Source organism: Leptodactylus fuscus, chromosome 7 (genome assembly GCF_031893055.1).
Source record: "Leptodactylus fuscus isolate aLepFus1 chromosome 7, aLepFus1.hap2, whole genome shotgun sequence".
Lineage (NCBI taxonomy): Eukaryota > Metazoa > Chordata > Amphibia > Anura > Leptodactylidae > Leptodactylus > Leptodactylus fuscus.
Genome location: NC_134271.1, coordinates 120,870,625 through 120,893,899, shown reverse-complemented (window position 1 = coordinate 120,893,899; position 23,275 = coordinate 120,870,625). Strand labels below are relative to the sequence as shown.

The 23,275-nt window shown below is 42.0% G+C and overlaps 1 protein-coding gene across 5 annotated transcripts in view; it reads right to left on the bottom strand.

The window, feature by feature from the left end:
• Positions 1 to 23,275, bottom strand: part of RYR3 (ryanodine receptor 3) — a 485,624-nt gene that overhangs the window by 14,791 nt on the left and 447,558 nt on the right. For all 5 annotated transcript variants that reach the window (XM_075282947.1, XM_075282949.1, XM_075282950.1 and 2 more), the window contains 7 exons: positions 15,183 to 15,241; positions 10,713 to 10,884; positions 8,989 to 9,075; positions 8,224 to 8,430; positions 6,409 to 6,539; positions 4,131 to 4,173; positions 324 to 451 (listed from right to left, as the gene is read on the bottom strand). In XM_075282947.1, coding sequence (XP_075139048.1) covers positions 324 to 451; positions 4,131 to 4,173; positions 6,409 to 6,539; positions 8,224 to 8,430; positions 8,989 to 9,075; positions 10,713 to 10,884; positions 15,183 to 15,241 — 827 coding nt within the window. The remainder of the gene's footprint in view (positions 1 to 323; positions 452 to 4,130; positions 4,174 to 6,408; positions 6,540 to 8,223; positions 8,431 to 8,988; positions 9,076 to 10,712; positions 10,885 to 15,182; positions 15,242 to 23,275) is intronic.

Genomic DNA, 23,275 nt, shown 5'->3' with positions numbered 1-23,275 from the left:
TTAAATGATATGGAGATTTCTTTCTAGAATGTCACCTCAAGGTCAACATTATGCAAAGCGATTAAATGTGTCTGATCCCAAGGCTAATGACTATATGTAAATTAGAGGCATATGTACATTGTAAGCTGGATGGACTCTGACAGCAGCCAATATGTATGAGGTGCTATAGTCGCCGGCTGGACTAATGACTAATAAAGATTTGTGTGTCACATGAGGTATAGCACTGACAAGCAACGCCATGCAATTAAAGGAAGACGCTGCACTTTTATGGAGCCAGTGCTAGATCGCTTCCTCCAGATACCGCGCTATACTACAAGACTCACCATGATACTAGTGATCCCTCTTCTATTTTGGTCTTTTCCACTGGGCTGAAGTCTAAGGCATTTTTATCAAGTCCCAAGAGTTCAGCAATTCTGTCAGCTCCATACAAGTCTCCGTATTTATTGATAACCTAAAAGAAGAAGACATCATATAAATCCTTTCTGAAAACAACACAAATGAGGTTTGTCTACAGAGATTATTTTGAGGCTTTGGTTTGTAGCCATAAGTGTGGGGATAGATTTGTAACTTAGGCCTTATTCACACACACACAAACTGGAAAAAAAATACTGCGCTGCTTGTTTTTAGAACATATTGGGAGAAGTGTATTATCCCGTTTAGTTTTATGGGTGACAATGTGGCACCATTCGGGGCTAGGCCCTTTCTTGTGCTAGATGTGAATCATATCCCCCGTTCTGTCTCTTTCACCTGGAAGGAACAGGGTGGAGAGTGGATGGAGACACCTCAGCTGATATAGTCATTATAACCCAGGCCAGTTCCTAATTCTCGGCGTACGAAACACAAGTCTTAATAATTCTCTGCATTGATTTCAATATGGTTATTTGCATGCCCATTTGTCAAAAGAAGAACATATCCCATCTTTGACCATTTTCATAGATCCCTTGATAGATTGAGGCCTATGAGAGATCTGTGAAAACTGATTCTAGGTCAATGCCAAAGGGCTGTGGAAAAAAGACCCATTTTGCCAATTTTTCATGGCTGTTTGTCTTCACAGTGTTATCAATACAGCCTTAAAGGGATTCCTGCCAGGGGAAAATATTTGATGATTGACTCACACAAAAGCAACAATCGTCGCCTCACTGATTTCCTGCCATTGTCACTCTGATGCTTCACAAGTTCCCATCAGTCTCTACTTCCTTCCTCTATTTACAACCCTGCCAATCACATGTTACAGCTATGACGTGTCAGACCGTGATTGGCTGAGAGATATTTCGTAGGGGCAAGAAGTAGTTTCTGGTCAGGGGCCTGTGCGGTGCGGGATCGGTGAGGCAGGTATTGCTTCTTTTGGTTATCCAAAGTCATTATGAGTCTGTCGTTAAAATGTTTTCCCCACCAGGCACCCCATTAACTTTCCCAATGAAGGTCATTCCTTTTCACGGACCACAGGCAAAGCAATTATACCCAAACCATGTGAAGTGGGACAAGTATATCATATGGTTGCTGCTCACTAATACATAAAACAAATCTCACTGAGGGACATAGCTGCTCAGAGAATGACTACAAAGCACGGACTAGAGGACGCCAAACCACTGAAATATGGCTTTTAATTGTGAATATTGGCTCCAGGTCAAAGTACAACACATATAGGGTGGGAATAGGTCTCCAGAGAAACGTAAGACGCAATTCCAAGCACCCATCAAAATGTCAGCAGCCAACATATCAATATGCCTATAGTTAGGCTGACATATTAATCTTTAGAATTTCTTCTATGGATATACAGTGTATTGGTCATGAAAATAAAGACGGTAGGTCAGTATTACTAAACCATACACTTGTATACCAATAGAGGGGTAGAGACAAGCACCCGAATCCTCAATGTGTTTCTTTTTGCACTTGAAGGTGGAGGAAGATCAGGAGATAAGTATAAGTATTGCTGATATTCCCCTGATCAATGCAGTTAATACGACATTTCCCAATAATATGGGAAATAAAATAATAAAAAATAATATATATATATTTTTAAACTAAAATTTGTGCAATGTAATACAAAATACTCCCAAAAGTGTCCAAACTATTGCAGAAATCTCCAGACATATTCCTATCCGTATAGCCAATTCTTTGCATTGTCTCGGTCTTTAGGATTAGGTCAGTGTATGACATATTACGGAGTGTACAGCAGTGACTAGTACTTGTTTTCTCACTATGAATAAGAGCAGAATGGAGGGAATCTGGAGAGGAACGATTAAAATGTAATATATTTCAGTCAGTACTTCACAAGTGAACCTCTAAATGAGATGAAAGCTTATTAGGGATGTCGGCGCGCATTATTAGCTTAAAACATAGTACACAGAATGACTCTGGGGATTTACAGAAGAGCAGTTACAACTAAAATGACACTATGCAAAGCAAACATGCAGCTGAATTACAAAGGGAGCGAGTGAAGATCTTCACGCCGGCGCTCAGGAGATAGCGCTCTAATTGCAGATATTAATTTCAGTGACTCTGAGAAAACATTTCATTTACACAAGAGAATTTACATATAAAACTGGGAAATCATTTACACTAAAGTCCCTTTGAAAACATCAACAGACATTTTTAAGGCCGGGATCACACTGGTTAAGCTTTGTTCATACCAAGGCCATGGTTTCCAATCCGCACAACACAGAAAACATGGTACGGTGTGTAATATATACTGAATGACATCTTATTTGTGTTGCTCAGTTTGATTTTACTTTGAGTGTGTAGCATGAATAGCGCCAAGCCACATTATATTGGTGCCAGCCCTCCTTGTCCCTTCTTCCTGTACCACTGTATTGAGGAGGAGCTCAAACTGAAGCTGGAGTCATCCATGTGCAATACTACAGCACTGAAGTCTATAGGACTGATGCAGATTGCCCAGTTTAGCGCTTGGCTCTTGGTTAGTCCCATAGACTTTGAACTGAATGGCAGGATGCATGTAGGACAGCTGGTCCATGACAAGGAGGACTAGGGGATGGGGATCCCTGTTCTAATAATAAGTATAGACCACAGTATTCTGTCCTGTGGATAAATGTTGATCTTGAGACATCCACTTTAAGGCTATCAAAATGTATAATGTGTTATAAAACCAAACAACACAATAACACTGTGCCGTTTGGTTAATAGCAGGTTCAGTTATGAGTCCACTGTATTCATGAGCCTGATTTCCCTGTCCCACACTTCTTCTTGGCTCCTTTCATTCCCTTTGCTATTGACCATCTTCGCTGTGTCTTCTGGTGGGACAGGAGACATAGGAAGCAGTCTTCACAAGAATACAGCAGACCCATGACTAGGAGGCCACGCTATTCTTTAATCATATGGTACAATTGGTTATTTTGCCTCATTTGGCTTATGAGACCAGTGAATCTATTACTGTAATATGCTGCCCTTACATAGGTGATAGATAGGTATCATCCTAACTGAGTAACCTGGACAGAGGACATACAGTAGTGTATATAGTAGTGCAGTGAAATAAATTGTATAATCCTACAAGTGTGTTATAAACTGTAGAGTAAATATCTCATGTGAATGCAGAGGGCCTGAAATAATGGATCTTTTATAGATCCCATATAAATTGCTAGACACTACTGTATCCCCATCTTAGTGCGAATGACATAGTAACCAGAATTCATATATGTTCATCCTTTCCCACATTACAGCCAAAGGTTGTAACATTGAGGTGTGGATTGCAGGCAGTGTATCATACAGTAAATTCACAGAGTGCTCAGCTGGGACTTAACATCTCTTCCATACGACTTAATATCCATGGAAACTTAGCTACTGGATGTTACACTCTGATTAAAATGTAGAATTGCTCAGACAAGTGAAAGCAGAAAATAAGCCTGCATGTCTGAAATCCAGCGGCTGCTTCATCTAAGCCAGGGCACAATGCGTATAGTGTGAGGTTTAATGTATGGCTGCTCTGAGTAACATTGTGTACTATTTAGAAGAATAACTGCATAGAAAAGCAACAATACAGTAAAATAATGTGATCGCTGCAGCATTCCCAGCTGTACGTGTGGGATATTATACTTGGAACTTTACACCTATAACAACATAATGAAGCAAAATATGGATTCCTGGCACATGTGCGCTCAGGATTAACAGCTTACCTTCCTTTTAACAAATTTATCCCAGTAATTATTAGGAAAAGACCTACAAACGGAATAACAAAATGTCACATTATTCACGCCACCTGCAGCACAGCATCATGAAATCACAAAATAGATGTACGTGATGTGCATGTCAATGACAGGAGCCTCGGTGACAGCTGCAGGTCGCAGTACAGAGCTGCACTACTGATAGTGGCACCGTGCACATGTGTTCTCAATACAACCAAAGCCAGACACAATTGGTAGTAGATTACCCCCCTGGGTATAAAATGATAGGGTCATGACACCGTTGTACACATCAGAGGGTCAGCTAGTCTCAACTAAATTGGCAGGTTCAGCCCATACTGTAAATGGACTTTAACGCCTCCTTACAAAGAAGCTATAAATCTAGTCTTGTCTATATCTACTGTACCAGTGACTAGGCGATATCTTTTGCTATGACAAGCCCCTTTCTGGCAGGGCGGAGGATGAGAGTTGTGTTCCTTATTTAATGACCAGTCTAGACAAAATGTCTGCCATAGTGACATTTTATCTTGCATGTCTCTAATAGGGAACCTTTACAGATGAATGATAATGTTAGCTCTTTTCATAGCTTTGTGTCTTTGTGTTAAAGATAGTGATTCTTAAAGAAAAACCTCCAACATACACTGATTCCTATCCTGGTAATATACACCCCTGTCCAGAAACCTCTGCTCCTACCTGAATAACGTTTACAACAGGGCAGGGCAATCTTTTCCTTGGCTGCCCCGTCGGCTGTGGCCCAAATTGTTCCCTCTGGTTTGGGGTCCTTCAGATGACCTAATAACTTATTATTTCATCCTGCTGTTTGCTATGTAGAAGCCCAAACATGTTGAGACCAGTGCAGGGCAACTCTGGATGTGGCCATGTTACTACTAGGATAATAGTCCTCAGCAGTAGATGAGCAAGTACTGTTCGGATCAGCCGATCCAAACAGCACGCACGCTTCAGCAGTGCTGGCTACATCCCATTGTTACACCACAGTCTGTGCACCGTGGGATGATCCCACTAGTCAGTAACTACATCTCCAGGGTACTGGAAAAATGAGAGACTCTACTTAGCTTGGAGAGGTACTGCTCAGATTGACGATGGCTCCATTGAGCACCCCATTGTTATACATCTCTTATTGCTTCAGAAAATAAAATTCAGCTGATCAAATATGGACATTACAGATATAGCCGTGTGAAATTTGTCCTTTAAAGGACCATGATTAGAAAAACATGATTACTATCTCCCAAATGACCACACCTGTATGGTATTGCAGCTCAAACGGGCTGAACATAGCACTGCTATGGGGCCCACAACATTAGGAAGCCAGCTCCTGCTGCTTTGGGTTGTTTTGTTTTTTTTGGAATTTACCCGCTCTTACTCATGGTCTCCTCCGCTTCGCCTTCAGCCTCCAAAGAGTGCTACACATTACGTCCCAAAGTCACAACCTGACACTGTTTAGAGTGAGGATGTAATATACAGCAAGAGGCTGAAGGTGAAGCAGAGGTGGCCATGGAAAGAAGCAGAGATGGGTAAGTGAATATCCATTATATAGGCCATTACCTTATGGAGTAATTCACTAGGTAACAGCTTAAAGTCACTCTGTGGGGGACTATAAGTGGGCCCCTTACTGTTTGGAGGCCTGGAAAGGTGGCATTTACTGAATGGGGGCCAGTAAAGAGGATACGTATTGTATGGAGGCCAGTAAAGGGGGAAGTTTACCTTATGAAGGACAATAAAGGGACAATATACTGTGTGGGGTGATCAGTTAAGGGGACAATATACTATGTGGAGGGTGAGTAAAGAAAGCATCATACTGCATGATTGCCAAGAAAAGGGGACCTTATATCATATGAGGGGTCAGTAAAGGGGGCAATATACCATGTAAGGGATTGGTAAAAGGGACAATATACTATGTGGGAGTCAGTAAAGGGGCTGCTATACAGCATGGGCTCAGGAAAGGTGGTGTCATGCCATGTCTGGTCTGGGAGGAGCCCCGTCTTTTCTAGTTATGCCCCTCGGTTCAGCCCAACACATTTCAATAAAGCTGAGCCGCAATGCTAGACAACCCATGAACAGGTGTGGGGCTGTTTTTTAAATAAAATGTCATGTATTTGTAACCCCCGACAACCCCTTTGATAAATGAATCTGCAGGTACCCTAAAGCAATGCTTTGTATTATAGTAATGCTGCCGCTGCACTGACAAACTGCTCTGCTGCCTCTGAAGACATAACAGAGGACAGATTAGAAGGATAGACAGTGGATTTCTTACGGGGTATTTATAACAAGACGATCCCATTGCCCTTTGATGTCATCGTCGGAGGGTTGCTCTGTGATGTACAGACCATCAAACTCCACATTGCGAGCAATTTCCTTCTCCCGCTTAAATACCACCAGAGGAACCTGGAGGAGAACAGAAGGATGAGCAGGATTAATATCCAGGTAACTGCATTATCAATTCACACCACCTAAGAGGAACAGATCGCAATGGCCGCATGAGTCTCCAGTATGTACTATGTGTATTTCTCTCTTATATTCCCTAGAGGAATAAACAGGTTTTGATTACAAATGAATCCCAATGATATTTTCTCTTTGTAATGTATGTGCCGTGTTCATACATTAATATTCATCTCTGTCCTTCAGATATAGAGGAAGACGCCGCTCTCTATAGGGATTATGTTTGTGTAGATGCTGCATTGAACATTAGCCTTCTCTTTTATAGGAGAAGAAGGAGCAATTGTGTTGAGGACACAAAAATCGTTGTAAGCAATATTAACCTTAAGTGGTTGTCATTAGCTCACCTTTACATGGCCCAGATCTCATCCAGTCTTAGCAATATATATATAGTTATTACATGTATTATCTGTGATAAAATGGACTGTGAAGTCCAATATATTTAGAGTAGTTAAAGGGAGTTTGCCTCAATATCAAACCATCTGCGATGCACATTACACTGAACACCATCAGATCTGTAGATAGTCCATTAGATAAACCATTTCCTTGAAAAAGCCATTTTTAGAAATAAGCACAAGAGGCTCAAGTGCAATGGGGGACATCAGAGCCTCCTTCTCCAGGTCTGAATAGCTGCCCAGTGCTCCCCTATACACTTTATTGACAGCTTCTTCCTATCCGATAGCTATAATGATGCTTGATAAATTGTCACACATGTACCAGACGGATCCCTCACGGGCTCTGGCTCAACCATTACTTTTAAGCTCCACTTGCATATTTCCAGAATTAGATTTTTCCAAAGAAATGTTACATCTATTGTAGTATCTATAGGTGTGATGGGGCTCAGCATAAAGTCCTGTGCATATATTGTGACTGGCTTTATACTGAGGTTCCTGGTGACAGGCTCCTTTTAATGTAACATAACTGTGCACCCTGTTTTTCTATCATGCAATACGCCATAGAAAGCAGTTAGGTTTGAGTTTTCTCTGCCACATTGTACTCACATAAGTTACTTGAAACTAGTGGTGACTACAGGGGATGTTGCACAATCACAACTTAACGTGTATCTATTGGAAAGATAGTTGCTAAGTGCCTGAACATTGGGGTGGCACTGCTGGGACCTCCATCATTTACAAGAACATAGGTCTCGTCCGTCCCTCATTTGACTGGCACGAGCCTCACGTCTCTCAATAAGTTGATGGAAAGCAATAGGCCAAATTCCTTTCTTGGCCTTTCTAGTTCACAGAGTTTTTTGGTGGTGGATGTTAGAAGCTGAATCAGCCCCTATAAACACTTGCCAACTCTCCCACTCATTTCAATGAGAGCTGATTTTTCAGCTAGAGGAAAAAAGAAGCGCCTAGCAAAGTCCATTGAAATTAATGGGAGGCAGAAAAAAACTCTAACAAAAAAACAATGCAAAAATAATTCTAGCTTTGCCAGTTCAATAGGATTTGCAAGATGAAGATAAACCATGATGCTTCTTTTTTCATCTAGCTGGAAAATCAGGCAGTGAGCCATATTCTTGTGAACCCTGGTAAATAGTTCACGGGGAATGCTATAGTGTGCACATAAGTGAATGCCCTCTAAGGAGCAGGTACAGCAAGATTGCAGTCTTTTACCTGTCAATTCTACTTACCTTAAGACAGTAGTATCCAATAACACAAAGAAAAGAGATGATGGTGTGAATAATAGCCAAGATACGTAGGGTTGGGGCCATGTAACCAGTATTTTCCTGCAGGACAAAATAAACTGCTCCTTCTTCTGCCTCTTCCTCATCTTCTTGGAAGGTGTTCCATAGGTTGGATTCATTATCTGTGTCTTCATTTGAGGGTTCTTCAGTGACCTGGAAAACGTATGAGATAAAGTGGTATTTAATAGGTGAGTGATCAGAACTAATGTTAAGTGCAGCCATACAGCAGTTCTCCTATATACATTGTGTAGATGAAGGCTAATGAAGCATCCACATTGTTTACATTGCTGACAGTCTAACAAGGCAAATTAAGAGTTTCTTGTCCTAACACTTCCTGAGACAATCATCTATTAACTATGACACGCAGACACAAGGTCTATACAAACTTCAGTCCATAGAAACTACAAATACATTCTCACTTTTTTCACTGTTTAACCTTCCTACCACATAGACGGCAGCAGAGCAACATAATGAGGAGCTTGTGGGCTGACGGAGGGACAAAAAAGCACAGCAGAACCGCAGTACGATACAGGCGATGAAAGCTCGTCTTGAGAAGAGATACTGAGAGTCTGTCTTCAAAGAAAGTCTTCCTCATAAGAGGACAATAGATCCAGCAACATAGGAAAAGACACAATTTGTAAAAGTACTTTGACTAAGGACCACTCGATGATACAGAACAAAAAGAAACCGTATCGTACAAAAAAGCATTACCTTGTAGAACAACAGAATAAAGTTAATGGCGAATGCCACAAACAGAGCGAGGAAACGGAGATTGTAGAAATTTCTGGCCAGGTAATTCTGAAAAGAGACAGAAGAGAAGTAGAGATTAAAGTGTTTGCCATGTGTCTAAGATCTATATTTAGTTAGAACGTGTTCTTTGTGTTTCCATGTAATCTCTCCAGGGAGATCTGAACATTTTCCACTTTTGGTCATTTGGTTTGAACCTTTAAATGATTATCAAATGTAAAAATTTCATTCCTACCTTCCTCTTGGCTAAGTAACTTTTTTTTCTTCTCTTGAGAGGCACAGAGGGGTAATTTAAAACAAGATGGATCATTTCTGAAACACTGTGACATTGCACAAGTAGGGCAAAGCAGAGTGCAGTTACATTACTTTACATGGCCGTCATTAGAAGATCTAGCAAGTCCATTATGCATGGGATGTAAAGAAAATGGGTCACTATGCCTATATACTTATCATATGCCCCAGGCTGCAAACCTTTCCTTATTCTCCAGCTACTTCACTGACACCCACTTAGTTTTTCCTTAAATAGAACAGATCACCTTTTACACCACTTCAAACTATATTCCCTTTGTCTAATACATGTTCATATTCTGATTGTACCGTATATTATTTTTTATCTGTTTTGTTAGGATGGTTTTTGGGGACGTCCATATTGTTTTAATTGTGCACAGTTGTAAGCATAAAATCAGAAAATGACTCATTGCCTTCTATGGGTATGTTCTGTGACCTGTGCAGAGCTGCCTGCCCTCCAAAAAGGAAGGATAAAAGGAAACACAGATAAAATTCCTATTTCATTTACAATGATTATGATTTCTAGATTTCTAAATCTGGCCATGCACTTCAGATAGCTGTCAAGCTAAGAGCTCTCCCTCGGCTGAGTTTATATGTGTTTTGAATGGATAGAGGGGAGTACTGTTCTACCTCAGAATGCAGCTTATCTTTCCTTAGAACAAAAAGATTGGGCATATTGGCTGGATCGTTCACCCTGACCACCGCATCCCCCCCCCCAACCCCCTGTCTCTCCCCTGGTTTGGGACTCCATCTTAGGTGTTCTCCGGTTCTCTCACATACACTCTTCAGCTTCTCTTTTTCTCTGCTCCTTTGTCCCCTTTTCTCTTTCCTTCTGTTGTTCGCCCCTCCTCCTCTCCGCCCTCGTTAGTCTACGAGACCTTTCCTCCTCCCCCCTTCCTTCCTCTCCTGACCCCCCCTTTGCCCTCTCCCTGCCCTTCCCCCCCACTCTTCCCCCTCAACCCTTACTACTAATTTCTCCCCTACCTCACCACATTCTACTTCCTTCTCTTTAAAGTAGGAGTATTAAGGAACCAGGGAAAGGCATATGATATAAGTGGGGGCTCTGAGCCCTTCTTCACGTGCCCCTATTGTAGTCACTGTCACAGTGTTTCTGCCCTACAGAGGTGGCTTCTTTATACATGTTCATGCAGCTCCTTGTAGTCATGATTTTTCCCGAACACTACGGCTATATATTTTCTGTTCTACTAGCTGAAGGCTCTATGCAAAACTCTGGTAATCAATACCCAATAAATAGTAGGGTTCCAGTTCCCATATGTCAAAGTCCCTTTGAAAGTGGAAGAAACAATCTTATTGGTTTATTGGATAAGGCTTGCTCTTTTATCATTTGTGATAAATCTTCCCAGCATATCTTTAGCTATAAAAGCAAGTACATCTCTTACCAGCATTTTGGTCTGGTAGATCTCCAGTCCTGCTAGGAAATTAGCCATAAACGCTTCAGGCTCCTCTTTTTTCTGGCCTCGTCTCCTCTTTATCCTCAGCCCTTCTTTACTTTCCAAGAATTCAGACTGTTCTTCTGCTTTAGCTTTGTCCTTTTTCTCACCATCTTCAATGCTAAAAATGATTGAAGACTGTTTTTAATAAATGGACGACAACTTTCTTGGGAACTAAGATGATCATTGCCGCTATACAGTATGTTCTGTATCTAACATGCTGTACACTACATTCACACTGCTACATACTAAGTCTTATAACCCGGGAAATGGCTTTATACGCAGCACATACAAGGACTCTATCTTCAACATATTCTTGTCATTTTTACTTATTTTTCAGTTCAATGTGTCCTAGTGCTGGGAAACAGTCACCAAGCTGTCTGTCTGATTCCTGTGGGAACCCATGAGCATTTTATTCAAGTCCAGTTTCTTTAGTCCAAAACAAAGGTAGAGTTTATTTTCACTCAAAAAGGTGGTGCAGCAACAAAAGGAAACAATACAAAAATAAATCCCTGCCCGGCTAGGCTCTAACTAAACATAGAATAGGTTAGCTCACCTACAATAACAGAAATCCAAAAGCCAATAGAATCATTCAGGACACAGCTCCAAAAATATGACCTCTCTCTTTCTCTCTCCAGCCAAACTCTTCCCACAGTCTGCTGCTGGAGCAACTTCTTAAGCCTCCTTGACGAGGAGACTCTCTGCAGCTGAGTCACTGCCGGAACATCCCAAAAGTGTGGACTGGAGGGGGGTGGACTGATAGGTCCCACTACCAACCTACCTGTCATTCCTAAAAATCCAGCTCAGTAACTGAAACTCTGAAATAACCCTCAGTAGACAATAGTTATCTGCTGAGAAACATTCTTTCTGGAATTTTCTCATCTCACCCACCTGAGTAGTCTGGGTGAGATGTACACCCCCTCCATTACCTGACCAGCCATCGGCTTATAAGATATATATATATATATATATATATATATATATATATGTAATGTGATTTTATAGAAATGCTTTCCATCTAAGAACACTCATCATCTCACTTTGGCTGACACATTTTCATTCTCCTTTCGGGTTTCCTTTGATGTCTGGTAGTCTGTGCTTTGTAAATTTATTATCCCAGCCCTCTGGTGCACTGGAGTGAGACAAGGGGAGTAGAGTTATGATACACAGCCTTTCAGTGAGAAAGGAGAAAATTAACCTATTAATTAATTAGTAGTTGGTCAGGAGGGATTCTGTGGTGGGAGGCTATGGCATAAAAGGGGGCACAATTACTATGCGGGGGGCACCAAAAGACCATGAGCACAGACATGTTGTGAAGAAGTCTTCATGATAATCTGGACCCAGATAGAGAAGGAAAAGGACATGTAAATTCTGCTAAAATATAGGCATGTGTGCCTACGATGTGCCTGACGTTTGTAAGAAGTTATGCAGGCGGTCCCAAGTCGATGTCTTGCTTTAGGGCCCTTGATACCTTACTTACTACTCCTACAGCTCTGTGGTGCAGGGGTGTAACTAGCATGCTTTACTGCCAATCGATGGTCCCAAACAAATAGTAGCTGGGGTCCCAGGGATCATACATTTATATAATTAAAATGGGTATTCTACATAACAACCTTTAACACACAGGGATAGATGTAGGAACGCCAGTCTTCATATTCACTGCATTCCTCCTTTTATAATGAGGTACCCGACTCCTCATAAATGAGACGTATCCTATGCCGGGCCATGTACCTGCACTGAAATCTACACCAGCTATAATCAGTCTTGTTTGACCGACCATAAAGCTGCCCCTCCCGGGAAAGTGGCAATTATGATGCTTAACAGAAAAAAGCTGCAACATTTTTGTGCAAAAAGATCTGATTTGCAATGGCTTGTGCACCGAAAAAATTGGTATACAAGGCATAATAAATCTCCCCAAATTCAATCCGGCCACAGTCCATTTACAGCCATAATACTAAGCAAATACATATACAGTAATAAGAAAAAAAATCTATCAACATCAGCTTGTTGGCAGTAACATGAGATCTTACATGAAGATTTCACATGAACATTTGCTGACCGTAAAAGCATAGGTGGAACTGAATGTTTTCTGAAAGTGATAGATATAATACCGGAGCTGCATGTTATGAGGCAAAATTAACGCACTTTTGGGCTTTGTCCTTCAGGGGTTAAGCAGCAGAAGACAAATGAATAGGCCACATGCTCCAGAGGAAGGCCTGCAGAATAATAAAGTGGTGCACAAGGGATGAAGCTTTTTATTTACGATAGATTTCAGTCCGCACCTTTAAACAACATGAGGGTTTCAGGTCCAACATCTTGTGCGGATTAATTTTAGTACATAATTATGATGGTTGGATTCCATTTTTCTGATACTGAGCTCCAAAACCTCTGTATAGACAATTACCTTACACTCTGGCTGCCTGCACTTACCGATAAGAGATCCTCAGATCTTACTGCATGCTGTAATACTACAGAATGTAATGTATACAAGTACACTAGAACATACCAGCTGAACCAAGCATGCATGTATGTGGGTTTGCTGGCAAGAATAGCTATCATCCCAACAAGGGTTCATACTACAGACAGGCACGCGGAATCCGCCTCAAAATTTACTTGCAAAAACGTCTGGCATTCATTTCAATGGGAGTCACTTGCATTTTTTTCCCACTGGCGATTTTTTTTTCAGCTAGCGGGAAAAAAAAGCAGCATGCCCTATTTTCAGGCGGATTCCGCTGCTGAGTCAGCCATGGCGTCTGCGGCTCAAGACACAGTCCTGCTTAGGCCCATTCATCCAGACCTAATCAGAAGCGGGATGCCATGACGGGATGCCGATGTAGTGCAGTCCACTGCAGCTAGCCACGCGGGAAAAGTCACATGGCAGAAAAGGTTTCTGCCGTGTGAACTAACCCTTAAAGGGAGTCTACCAATACTTTTATTTTTTTATGTCGACACTTTATAAACACACATTGGGACATTTCAGTCTATATGATGGGGGCAGAGTTGGGTGGTAACTACAGGAAAAAATGTGCACTCTAGAAGATGCAGCCATGCTCCCTGTGCACCGATCTGACTTGCTTAGTAGAAAGATTACACTTTGACACAAGAAAGGTATGTTCACCATGTCACTAACAGCCCCTACAACAGCATATAAGTGGTTTAGAAGCTGGTAGACTCACTTTAAGGAGCTGCAAAAAAGTACCACTTACATTAGGTTATAATAATATTGGAATTGTTCCATATGGATTAGCTTTTATCATTTTCCCGACAGACCATAAATCGACTTAAGACATAAAAAAATATTAAAGAAAACTGAGCAAATACATAAGAAAGATGAGATGGAACAGCAGGATCAGAGAACGGAATACAGATAATGAAACGAGGTGTTGCACACTCCCAAACTACAGCAATCACTAAATAGCTTAAAAGACGCTGATCCTGAATCAGTTTCTGTTCCTACTAACTTCCATTCCCCGCTGTGTGCCTGCAAACAGGCTGTGCACTACATGCTGGTGCATAGAGAGGACTCCTAAGCTTGCAAGGTATAATGTTAGGAGTAGCTTATCAGAATACACAGCACTGCTTATTTGCTGCTGCACAACAGGGGAATGTAAGTTAGTAGAAACGTATAAATGACAGATCTGGAATCAGCATTTCTTAAAAAGCACTCCAGTAAAATAAACATGTCTTTTGTTTTAAAATAAGCCTTTGTGTAATGTAGTTTTACTATGAAGTTATTTGCTCCCCTCTGGAGCACTGACTTCCTATCTGCTGCTCTGATGCACACATTGGGAGGAATTCATCAACACATTTATACCAGTTTTCTACAGTAGATGTGTGATAATGTGGTGCACATCTTTCCTGGCCCGGCTGATTTACAGTATTAGAACTCGTGCCAATTTTCTGCCATGAATTATATAGGAAACCTATGCCAGTTCCTGACTGGCTAAGATTTCTGTTTTGACGCATTGAAGCCTTGATAGATCAGGTTCACTTTGCACCTGTCAAGGCCTTTATTAGGACTGGTGTATGAAAAACCAGTCTTAATAAATCTTCCCAAATGTTTCCTTTATGAACAGTAGGATCACTTTCACATTGCAAGTTTATTAACGCCTCCATCAAACGTCCATAGTCCTGCATTGCAAGTCTGACCTTGTTTATACAGGAAAGACTGTGTGCATCAGAGGGGGAAGAGAGGAGGTCAGTGCTTCAGAGAGAAGCACATAACTGCACAATAAAGCTGGCAGTAAGTTATTAAGTAACAATACACTACGCACAGGCTCATTGTCTTTAAGCTATTTATGGCTTACTGTAGTTGGAGGGCTTGGGAGGTGAAAGACTCTCATTCAATATGCCTTTTCCTCTGCTATTTCTATTACTGCATTACTGTATGTCTTCTAGATGACATTTCAGGGAACTTACTCAGCCTTCTCAGATTCTGCTTTTGAGTTGTCCTCATTTTCTTTAGCAATTTCCGCTGCCTGCAAATAACAAGGTAAGATGTTCATTGTAGGGTGATTTGCGTTATTTTATTACCATTATGAGAATTCAATTAGCAGGGTTATCTGAGCATATTCCAGATCCTCTGCTTGCTTTACTCATACAGACTAAAGTAGTTTTGCAGCTAAACTAATTAAACGACACAAGATTTTGCAAGTGATACCAGAAACCTTTTCTGCAGTTCCCTCTGGTAATTCCTTTCACGCTTTGTCTTAAGTGATAAGGAATTTTCTTAGAACTGTTTAAAGATTGGCTACTCGGCAAATTGATCTGTGGTTGGCTCTGTCAGATCACCCATTATAACCTGGACACACATGGAATACAATTGCTGAATGTTAATGTGTAACAATCTTGATACGTATCAGGGCACATGACTTGCCATGGTTGTTACTGGTCAAACTCAAACTAGTATAATCTTATAGAAACCATGCAAAGACATTCATCTTTATGCAGACAAAGGTCACAGCAGACTGGAACATCACTGAGAACAACCCCATATATCCAGAAATGTTATTACATAAGTTGTTTGATCCACACTATTGTAGTGGCCAACTTGCTAGCCAGTCTCCTTTAACAAGGGTCAGAACAATAAAGAGGACACCGAGCGACTGACCATAGTGTAGATCCGTTTTATATCAGATTCACAATAATGTCAAAGAAAAATCCTGTCTAGCCCCGCACCTGGTGTCGTTGTGAATTGGTCACAACCACAAATTAGGCACAAATGGTGAGAGGTGGCAACAACCAGTGTCAGCATCTTTTGGAAGAAGTTACGAATTAGGAGAACCAGTAGGAGAAAGACCCCAGTTACGCTCACAGGTAAGGATGACGACAAAATGGAAATATACATCTCTTTATTAGCTACGGACAGGGCACAACACGTTTTGGGGATAGGCCTCCCCTTTATTAAGTGCAACTATAAATACTATCGACTTCCTAGAGTCACGGTGGTTCTCCTTTAAAAAGGGGTACAACCATTGATATTCCACAGCACTGAACAGAGGTTGTCAAAGCTCACATCGGTCCCTTTTCCTACTGGGGTTTACAATTTTCATTCCAAATCAACCTATCAGAATGTTTTTGGAGTGTGACAGAAAACCAGAGAGTCAAAGCCAAAGAGATGTATTCCTTGGATGGATTCAAACCCAGGACCTTAGTCCAGTGGCGTAACGATCGCAGTCGCAGGGGGTGTGACCGCAATCAGACCCAACAACCTATGGGGCCCACGGCCATATGGAGATGGTGGGAGTCCCAGACCACTTTGATAGCGGTCGGGGAAAGCCTTGTTCCCCGATGTCTATACATGCTGTTATTGGGAAGGGGCCATGGCATATTGCCAGGCCCCTTTCCAATAGATGGCAACCCAGGGGAGGTGGCTGAAAATAATACTTATACTCACTTCTCCTGGACTCAGGGTCTGTAATGACGTCAGTGTGTCCCACATGACCGCTGAGACCCAATCACAGATCTCAGCAGTGACATCTGAAGAGGGCCGAAGATGCTGAAGACAGCAGGATGGAGCAAGAATGCCCAGGAAAGGTGAGTGTGTGTGTTTGTTATTTTTAATCACCTTCCCTGGGCCTCTGATTATTATACTCTGGGGTCTGAGGAGACTCCACAGTATAATAATAGCACCAAAGGGGGGTATTGGCAGCATATAATACTGTGTGGGGACCATTGTGGATCATATTATACTTTGTGGGGCTTACTATACTTTGCTGGAGCTACAGAAACCACCCCATTTACTTGAACTATTTTTTAGCTGTAGAAATTTCAACAAAAAAAATAAAATCGGCAGCATGTGAATTCCCCTCAAATCTGAGGAATAGCTCTCATTGATGTTGCTGTGACTCATTGCTTAAATTGTGAATTATAAATGTTATTGTAGATGGAGGGACAGGAAGAATATAGAAAACTAAGCCGCGTGCATTTTAAAAGACCCAGGGACAATTCCAAGGTCATTTATTTCCAGACACGGCAGTTATAATCCTGCGTCACTTCTTAAGAACTCGGGCAGACGAACAGAAAAATGTTCAGCGGGAATGATTATTGCTATTATCTGTGGTAAAAGCGAGGCTATATTAATAAATGAGAAGGCTTCATCAGAGGAAGGTGACAACAAGGGCTGTGGATCTGAAACCAAAATTCTATCCCTGACACAGAGTCATATCACAGTATGCCAATGGAAGTACTAAAAATCCCAATTTATTGGGTTTGTGTGGTTACTACTGGAATGTTGGTGGATACAGAGACAAACTCCAAATACAGATGGATGACATACTCTCAGCAATCTTTCTTCGTTTCCCCAATAAAGTTATCAGATGATTGATTTCTGTCACCTGTAGGGGCCATTTACTATATGGGGATGCCCATTTACCCGGCCAAGTTTGGGACTCCTGCCATCAGTACAAAATTTGCATAGAAAATCTGTAACTAAGACACCGTGTAGTGAATGAGGTTTAACAAATCCAATCTGTCAAGGATTTTTTTTTTCTAGATTTGCACAGATTTTGCTCATTGTTATGGAGTGTAAGAACCGTGCTGATTATAATATGGTACGGTCCATCCTTAGATCTTTGATCCATGACCTAAAAGAGCACGCTTATCAGAATAGCAGTGCCAGAAGTAACCATTACACTAACTGCACAAGTCACACAAGTCATGTTTTTAATCATTTTCTGTGATGTATGTGACTTTTCCATTAAAAGGATATGGCCAAATAATGTGTACATGTGCAATAACTAAGAGGAAGTATAAGAAAGAGAAGAGTGCCTCATAGGTTACAAGTGGTCAGAAATATACATATGTGTCCACCCTTACCTTTGCTCCATTTTGGATATGCATTCCAATATCGCAACATGCTAGAATACATACATACATACATACATAGTTTCATAGTAGATGAGGTTGGATAAAGACATTAGTCCATCAAGTCCAACCTATAACCCTACAATCCCTACAGTGTTGATCCAGAGGAAGGCAAAAAAAAAACCATGAGGCTCCACTAGCAAAAAAAAAAATAGACACATATAAAAACAGCATTACATAACAATATTGTATATAGCAATATTGTATTGTTGTGAAAAGCTGGTCATCTTGTGACACATATCTAAATACATCTAGTCAAAAGTAAAGGGTAAGGGAGGACACATCTGTATTATGTACATACTAAAAAATTCTTTCTCCGGCCCTGTGCACATGTCATAAAGAGGAGCATCAGGGTCCATGAACCTTTAATTTGGCCACGGAGAATATCCATCATGCTGCATCATTAAGGTAAATTCACACGTAGCAGATTTGATATAGAAATGAATGTCAGTGACAATCAATTCCATTCACCTGCAGCAGACACAAAGATTTTTTCAAGCCTCAATCAGATAAAAGGGCAGTCTCACAAAGAACTCTCCCATACCCTATGAGAATGTAAGCTGACTAGAAAAATAATAGTTCATTGGAAAACTATATATGATTTATGGAATAAGGAAACAAGGTCTGTAGTGTGTGACACTGTGATATATTAGCTGAGATTTAATGACTAGTGAGATGAAACACGGAGATCTTATTCCTATTACATACAGTATCTACCACAGTCTACATAATAACTAGATGTCCCCACGTTATTGAATAGATCTGAATTACCATTATCACGCCCTTGTTGTAGGAATGCTGACCTTTGCACTTTTATGAAGAATCAGACCATAAAAACTGTATACTATATATGTGCAAAATAAAAATACCTTTGCATTCCCATAGATTGTTTCCAATTTTCAGAACTCTATATCAAAGGTATGCCGAAAAACGATAACATTACCATTACTCGGATAACAGAACATTTACATCATTTTGGACTTTTTGGCCTATATTTTACATCAAAAGTAATTATATCGATTATAGCATTGTGTCCATCTAAAGACATTAACTAGACAGCTTAGAAACCAAACCTGCGTCCTGGGTCATGTGATGTCCCGAACGTCAGTGAAGACGGCCGACACCACCGAGGAGTGCAGTGTAGCCAGGGAGAGGTAAGTAACAGTGATTTTTCCTGTTGGTATCCCCCTTGGTCTCCAATTATTATACTCTGGGGTCTGAAAAGACCCCAGAGTATAATAATTGTTCATGGGTGTCCACAGTCAGGCATAATACTGTGTGCAGGGGCCACTATGAGGCATAATACTGTGTGCAGGGGCCACCATGGGGCATAATACTGTGTGCAAGGGTCACTATGGGGCATAAAACTGTGTGTAGGGGCCACTATGGGGCATAATAGTGCACGCAGGAATGCGGGGGAGGGGGGGGGTCGGTTGGGGGGGCCCCCATGTCGAAAGTCTGCCACAGGGCCCTGCCATTCCTAGTTACGCCACTGGCTACTGCATAAATGGAGAGTTTTAGGATCAGGAGGAGTAGGCCATCGCCACACTGACGAATCAACCCCACTAACATGGAAATGGTGATCACAGGCTGTGTCATCCCCAGAAGTGGAATTAGCAAAAGTGCATGCTCTGCACAGACAAAGGGTTTCTAGCTTCACCCCCAGAGGCAGGTAAGAATAGATAGGAGATAAAAACGTAAGATTCCTGCCACAGTCCCAGACACTTAAGAGTAAGAACTAGAGATGAGCGAACAGTGTTCTATCGAACACATGTTCGATCGGATATCAGGGTGTTCGCCATGTTCGAATCGAATCGAACACCACGTGGTAAAGTGCGCCAAAATTCGATTCCCCTCCCACCTTCCCTGGCGCCTTTTTTGCACCAATAACAGCGCAGGGGAGGTGGGACAGGAACTACGACACCGGGGGCATTGAAAAAAATTGGAAAAAGTCATTGGCTGCCGAAATCAGGTGACCTCCATTTTAGACGAATAGTGGATTTCAAATCCGGGTCATATGAGAATGTGAACTTTGTGACTATGAGACAGGGATAGCTGTACAGGCAGGGATAGCTAGGGATAACCTTTATTTAGGGGGGAATGTTATTAAAAATAACTTTTTGGGGCTCTATCGGGTGTGTAATTGTGATTTTTGTGAGATAAACTTTTTCCCATAGGGATGCATTGGCCAGCGCTGATTGGCCGAATTCTGTACTCTGGCCAATCAGCGCTGGCCAATGCATTCTATTAGCTTGATGAAGCAGAGTGTGCACAAGGGTTCAAGCGCACCCTCGGCTCTGATGTAGCAGAGCCGAGGCTGCACAAGGGTTCAAGCGCACCCTCGGCTCTGATGTAGGAGAGCCGAGGGTGCACTTGAACCCTTGTGCACCCTCAGCTCTGCTACATCAGAGCCGAGGGTGCGCTTGAACCCTTGTGCACACTCTGCTTCATCAAGCTAATAGAATGCATTGGCCAGCGCTGATTGGCCAATGTATTCTATTAGCCTGATGAAGTAGAGCTGAATGTGTGTGCTAAGCACACACATTCAGCTCTACTTCATCGGGCTAATAGAATGCATTGGCCAGCGCTGATTGGCCAGAGTACGGAACTCGACCAATCAGCGCTGGCTCTGCTGGAGGAGGCGGAGTCTAAGATCGCTCCACACCAGTCTCCATTCAGGTCCGACCTTAGACTCCGCCTCCTCCGGCAGAGCCAGCGCTGATTGGCCGAAGGCTGGCCAATGCATTCCTATGCGAATGCAGAGACTTAGCAGTGCTGAGTCAGTTTTGCTCAACTACACATCTGATGCACACTCGGCACTGCTACATCAGATGTAGCAATCTGATGTAGCAGAGCCGAGGGTGCACTAGAACCCCTGTGCAAACTCAGTTCACGCTAATAGAATGCATTGGCCAGCGCTGATTGGCCAATGCATTCTATTAGCCCGATGAAGTAGAGCTGAATGTGTGTGCTAAGCACACTCATTCAGCACTGCTTCATCACGCCAATACAATGCATTAGCCAGTGCTGATTGGCCAGAGTACGGAATTCGGCCAATCAGCGCTGGCTCTGCTGGAGGAGGCGGAGTCTAAGGTCGGACCTGAATGGAGACTGGTGTGGAGCGATCTTAGACTCCGCCTCCTCCAGCAGAGCCAGCGCTGATTGGTCGAGTTCCGTACTCTGGCCAATCAGCACTGGCCAATGCATTTCTATGGGGAAAAGTTAGCTTGCGAAAATCGCAAACTGACAGGGATTTCCATGAAATAAAGTGACTTTTATGCCCCCAGACATGCTTCCCCTGCTGTCCCAGTGTCATTCCAGGGTGTTGGTATCATTTCCTGGGGTGTCATAGTGGACTTGGTGACCCTCCAGACACGAATTTGGGTTTCCCCCTTAACGAGTTTATGTTCCCCATAGACTATAATGGGGTTCGAAACCCATTCGAACACTCGAACAGTGAGCGGCTGTTCGAATCGAATTTCGAACCTCGAACATTTTAGTGTTCGCTCATCTCTAGTAAGAACCAGTAGAGACCAGAACCAGAGGGAGTGCAGTGAAACAGAGACCAGCTCAGAACCACAGGCCCGAAGTTGTTAGGAGGCAGCTGTACAGAGTCTGGCTAGAGAGATGGTGTTGGGCAATCTGACACTGCCTTAAAAGAATTAAACATAAGTTAAGTGACCGTCTTATGTTGGAACCGCTGAGTGTCAAAGAAGAAGAGTGTTTAACAAAACGGAACTGTTGATCTGATCTGTGATTGGAGTAAGGTACAATTATTTTTGATGATTAAGCCCCCTTCAGACTGTTAGGGACATCTGGATGTATAAGGTCAGGTCCACACAGGGTTTTTTGGTCCGGAAGCTGAGGCCACCTCAGTTTCCGGACCAAAAAACGGGTAGCTGCAACTGGATGCCGGTGCAGTGTCACACTCCGCTCTGGATTAGGCCCAAATGAATGGGCCTAGTCGGGGGAGGGAGTGTCTTCAGGCGGATTCACGAGGCAAATTGGCCTGAAGAATGAGCATATCGCTCCTTCTTTTTCCAGGAGCCGGAACAAATGGCTCCCGGAAAAAAAAAACTGACCGGCTCCCATTGATTTCAATGAGAGCCATCTTTTTGGTCAGGATTTTGAGGCAAATTTGCCCTCAAAATCCTGACCAAAATACCCCGTCTGAACTCAGCCTAATTGTCCAGATAAGAAAAAGCTGGGCGCTACCATGAGTCCTTTATCATGCCAACTGTTATAAATAAAGAATGGTATGTAAACATCCTCCAAGTGGAACATCTCCCAACCATCGAGGAGCTATTTGGTGATGAACAATGCTTTTTACAGCATGATAGATCCCATTGAGAAACTGTGATCAATTCTAAAAAACAGGCGGTCAGACAAAACCATAAAAATTGTGACAAACTCAAAGGACTTATTAGGAATGAACGGTTTGTCACCAGTCAGGACTTGGCCAAGTATCTGACATCCAGCATAACAGGGTGAATTGCAGAGGTCTTGCAAAATAAGAGTTAACACTGTAAAGTGGGGAAAATGTATTAAGACTGGCCGGTCTTAATAAATGGCCCGCCTGGCACAGGGAAGCAGAGATTTATGAACAGGCTTCAACCTCTTTATAAATCTATTGGATGTGCCGGAGCCAGAATGGAGATCTTCGTCACGTAGGAACTGGCATAGATTTCTATTTTCTAACTCAGGCCGAGGTGTGGATCACAGAATGGGGCCCGGATGGGGCCTGAGGCGTCCAAATATGCACCTCATTTTCATCCCTCTATGCCAGAAAATTGTATTTGTCAGTATGTGTTAAAACATCTAAAATGGTTATATCTATATATCAGTGTACCATAGAAATATCTGACTCCAAGATCTAAAAATACTGAAGCAAGACATTTTGGGAAAACCAAAACCTTTGGCCATGTCTGTACAAGCCTAGCAAATGCAGTAGATAGAAATAAGTGAGAAAATTGGTTTTCAATGTTTAGCACTGTTTAATGCTTTTTACCTCTCTCTGCTTTGCTTTCCGAGTTAGACTAATGAAATATTCACATCACATAATGTAATACACATCAAAAATGAAAGCTAAAGCCAACACATGTCATATATATAAAAAAAAAAACAAATTTACAAATCGTTAAAAAGGA